Consider the following 4,830-nt stretch of genomic DNA (forward strand, 5'->3'; position numbering starts at 1 on the left):
TGCGTAATTTTTTAATTATATGTGCATATTATTTGTATGAAATATGCATTTTGCAAAGGTGAAATGCGAATTATTGGATTCATTTGATTGAACGTCCAAGATTCCTTCTCATTCTTCTCATTTTAGGAATCCTTCTCATTGGAGCGCGCGCGCGCACACACATATATATATATTTTCAATGAGAAGGACTTTAAAATGAGAAGGATGAGAAGCAATCTCAACCGTACAAATCATTAAATCCAACGGGCCAAATAGCAATTTCAAGAACAATGTTAAGGAAGAATAAGTCGCATACTCGCATAGATCTTTGAATATTTCATTGTGGTCGGCGTTACAAAGAATTGCATTGGTTTCATTTAATGATACTTTCGTATGCCTGGGCAATCAGAGAAGACAACCATTCGAATTTTATCACAACCTAGTTTTGATCCGTAACTCCGTAGTTAAATTAGTCGTTGTAAACATGTTTCAAGTAATGACCTAAAAGTGATAGACAATGAATAAATAAAAATAAATAAATAGTTGCTCAACTGTAAAATATGTGCAACGCATTTTGTATGTGATTGGCCACAATCACATCATGTGGTCAATTATAAAAGAAAAAAGTAATCCCTATAACATTGATCAGGTAACCTTTATAATACTAATTGAGTGACCCCTAAAACACTGACCAAATAACCCTATTACACTAATGAAACAACCTCTATAGTATTGACCGATTAACCCCAATAACACTAATGAAGTAGCCCCATACTGATTGATCACATCGTGTGGTCAGCCACATAAGAAATTGTAAAATACATTATAAGTAATTTATAATTTATAAATAATTTATAATTCTAATTAATTATCTATGATCGATAAGGATAACAATTATTTTAATTTAGGGGACAGTAGAAGAGTAATGAAGACTCTAAAAGTGTTGGGATTGGGATTGGGATGGACACACTCACACACCAGTGATACCACATGACCACAAAGGAGCTGTTCACATTTACTGAATTGAGCTAAACCTGGACTGAACTAATTGGAGCTGAACTGAATTGAACTGATTGGAGCTGAACTGAACTGAATTGAGCTGAAATGAATATTTTATGTGAGAGGGAAATTAAGAGCAGAACTGAACTGAACTGATTGGAGTTGAACTGAACTGAACTGAACTGAACTGATTGGAGTTGAACTAAACTGAACTGAACTGAAATTAAGTAAATATAAACAGGCCCAAAGAGTCTAACTAGCCAATTTATACGGAGTTTTTTTTTTTTTTTTTGGCGGCAAAGTCCAATAATTCTTTCTTTTTTCTTTTTTTTCTTTTTTTTTTTTCTTTTTTTCCTGAAGAAAGGAATTCAATAATCAACAAGAGTAATAATGTGCATAATTAAATTTGGGACCCGCCATGTCACAAGTAGTTGGAGATTTCAGCTGAAAGATTTGAAGCTCCTTAACCCACTCTCAACTATAACAGATACTCAACTGCCAAAAAAAAAACTTTAATACTGGGTAGATACTCAATTATTGTCCTTTTAAATTTTAATGCTTTAAATACAAGTAATTACATTATTATTTTTTTCATTGTATATTTATAAGTAGCAAAGTTGTACTTATAGTTCGTGTATTGAATTATTCCTCCAAAGTATTTCCATCCCTTTTTATATGTTGCACGTTTTATTTTAATTTTGTTCATTTTTCCGCATATTGCTTCAAAATAATATTGACTTGTATGGAGGTAAGAAATCGAAATCGATTGGCTTAGATGAAAAATTGAACATACTTTACTTTGTAATCACATTTGAGCCAAATATCTCTATTTTCTTGCAGGAACATAACAATCACGAGACAAAGAATCAACAAAACGGTTTCCTAAAAGGAGGGGTAAGAACAACTTAGTTCTATCTATTAAAAATATTTACATAATTTTTGTATCCAGCTGTTTTATATTTTTACATAATACGCTTGTTAACACATAACTTTGATCAACAATACGGTTTTATATTTTTACATAATACGCTTGTTCAACATTACTATTGTACTGCTTTGCTGAAATCTAATCTGCTCTGCTTTGCTGAAATCTAATTGCTATAAACATTTGATCAACAGTACTATCGTATTGAGGCTGCTAAATGGCAAAAACACCCTACCATAGTAAATGGTTTAAAAAACGCAGTAGAACAAGACGTTGCAACGTTTATATTCCCAGGACATAACAGAGGTCAAGCAACACCTTCATCAATAACTCAACTCCTTGGTGAAACACCCTTCCTACATGACTTAGTCGAGTTAGACAACCTTAGTAATCCGGAAGGCCCGTTTTTGGAAGCACAAAAGCTAGCAGCCGAGGTTTTCGGGGCCTCGAAAACATGGTTTCTTGTAGGAGGAACAACTTGTGGAGTTCATGCTGCTATTATGGGTGCTTGTAATCCTGGAGACACTTTAATTATTCCTCGCAATTCTCATAAATCGGCTACATCTGCAATGGTTTTATCTGGATTAGTTCCTAAGTATATATTTCCTGAATATGATTTTGATTGGGATATACCTACAATTGTCTCTCCATTTCAGGTAAGTTTCACATCTTTTTAGTGGTCATTCATTGAGTTTTTATGTAGTTTTGATGTCTTCTCATTTTGTTACTCTTTAAGCAAAATCATTGTATGACCCTTTCTCACTTGTGTTTTTTTACAGTAGATCTTTTGCTCAAGTATAATTACTTTAAGATTAAAAAAAAAAAGTTTAAACTAAGGGCTTGTTCTGATTTCTAGAACTGATCGAGTTGAACTGAATATGTTAGGAGAGAAGAAAATTAGGAACTAAACTGAACTAATTGGAGGTCACCTGAAATTAAACTGGAGAGAACATGCCCTAACTCTGTTCATAAATTGAATTTAATTTACAACTTTATATTTATTATACGGAATTGTCGGAATATATAGATGAAGTATTAATTAAATAAGCAAAATCACTTGAGAGTGTTTGGAAATTACTTGTAGAAATTTTACAATAAATGTGTGTGGGAAAGTGTAGAATCATAAGTATTTTGAATAATAATACAAAGTAAAATAGAGTATAAATTTATTTAAATGGAAGATAAAGAATTAATGAAAAGCTATCAGTAGTTTGAACAATGATAAGGTCAGTGGCTTCTGTTTTAGTATTAGTTGTAGATTATGAATTTTTATACCACCTGTAAAATCTCAATTCAATTTTTAAGTATTGAATAATATCACGTGCCACACACATAACGGTTAACGCCAAAGAAATGAAGTCAACGACCAAATTTCAACATCAAAGTCCTCTTCACAATACAAGTAACTTATGAGGAACTTTTTTACCACTTTGAACATATAAGGTCATTCTTCAAAAAAAAAAAAAAAAACAAAAAAAAAAAAAGAGAGAGAGAGAGAACATATAAGTTTTCTGACAAATTTTCCATTATTTAAGCTCTTTTTTTTTTTTTTTTTTTGGTAGGAGGAAATATTTGATGTATCACAAATTCACAATATGCTATAATGAATTATGCTTAACATTTTTTCATGGTTAGTAACTGTATGCTAATATAATTTAATTCAATCTCAGGTAAAAAAGGCAATTGAAGAATTAGAAGTAGAAGGAATCAAACCAGGTGCAGTTTTCATTACTTCCCCTACTTACCAAGGTATATGCAGCAACATAAAAGAGATCTCTACACTATGTCACGTACACAACATCCCTCTTATTGTAGACGAGGCTCACGGTGCTCACTTCGGATTTCATCCATCCCTTCCTTTACCGGCCCTCCAGCAGGGGGCCGATTTGGTGGTTCAATCCACACATAAAGTACTTCTATCTCTTTGTCAATCCTCTATGCTACATTCATCTAGAAATAGCATTATCGACGAGGATAAAATCAGTAAATGCCTTCAAACCCTTCAAACAACTAGTCCAAGTTCACTACTTTTAGCTTCATTAGATGCTACTACAACTCAATTGAAGGAAAACCCTTCAAGTGTTTTTGACAATGCTATAAATCTAGCAATTGAGGCTAGAAAAACACTCAAACAAATCCCTGGTATCGCCGTCTTGGATCATCCTTACATCATGGACCCTTTACGAGTCACAGTTGGAGTTTATGATCTCGGTGTCTCAGGATATGAAGCTGATGACTTCATATATATGGATCAAAGGGTAGTGTCTGAGCTCTCTGGATCGCGTTTTGTCACGCTTCCATTTTCTCCTGGAACATGTAAAGAACATGTTAATAGGCTTATCTTGGCGTTTAAGCACTTGTCGTCATCATCGTCGTCGTTCATCCAACATAATACAAAGAACGGAAGAGTGGGTGTTGATCTTGAGCCTTGGAGTGATATCAAGATGAAACTTACACCAAGAGAGGCCTTCTTTGCAAAGAAAAAAAAGGTTGATATAAAAGATGCAATTGGAAAAATATGTGGTGAGTTAATATGTCCATACCCACCTGGATTTCCCATTATAACTCTTGGTGAAGTTATATCACAAAGAGTTATTGATACTTTGCAACAATCTATAGTTGATGGTGCTAAAATAATTGGGAGTTGTGATCCTCTTCTGTTTTCAATGCTTATATGTGATATTTAAATATGTTATTTAAACACGGGCTTGGGTTGCATCTGTTAACGATACAGAAGAGGTTTACTTCACAATATTAAAGAAGTTTCCCTCCTAAAATCATATGGCAATAAGAGTAATCCCTTGACCGTTGGTATTTGGTATTTTATAAATCAACTAGACAAGATTTTGTGGACATCATTTTATAATTCTTTTAGGTCTAACTTTCTATAAGATCAAATTTATGGCATAGATATTTACAATTTACAT

The 4,830-nt window shown here is 33.1% G+C and overlaps 1 protein-coding gene across 1 annotated transcript; it reads left to right on the plus strand.

Annotated features, from left to right (window-relative positions):
* The first annotated feature begins 989 nt into the window (after positions 1 to 989).
* Positions 990 to 4,604, plus strand: LOC145595100 (uncharacterized). The gene is made up of 4 exons (XM_081651460.1): positions 990 to 1,726; positions 1,819 to 1,872; positions 2,098 to 2,559; positions 3,574 to 4,604. The coding sequence occupies exons 1-4, from the start codon at positions 1,721 to 1,723 to the stop codon at positions 4,588 to 4,590; spliced, it is 1,539 nt and encodes a 512-aa protein (XP_081507586.1). The 5' UTR covers positions 990 to 1,720; the 3' UTR covers positions 4,591 to 4,604.
* Positions 4,605 to 4,830: the final 226 nt, after the last annotated feature.

This window comes from Chenopodium album, chromosome 19 (genome assembly GCF_948465745.1).
Source record: "Chenopodium album chromosome 19, dcCheAlbu1.1, whole genome shotgun sequence".
Taxonomy (NCBI): domain Eukaryota; kingdom Viridiplantae; phylum Streptophyta; class Magnoliopsida; order Caryophyllales; family Amaranthaceae; genus Chenopodium; species Chenopodium album.

What these genes read in the sequence shown, in the direction of transcription:
- LOC145595100 (XM_081651460.1), top strand. An exon ending in ACGGTTTCCTAAAAGGAGGG is followed by an intron (nt 1,873 to 2,097) that starts GTAAGAACAACT and finishes TTTGATCAACAG; the next exon opens with TACTATCGTATTGAGGCTGC. An exon ending in CAATTGTCTCTCCATTTCAG is followed by an intron (nt 2,560 to 3,573) that starts GTAAGTTTCACA and finishes ATTCAATCTCAG; the next exon opens with GTAAAAAAGGCAATTGAAGA.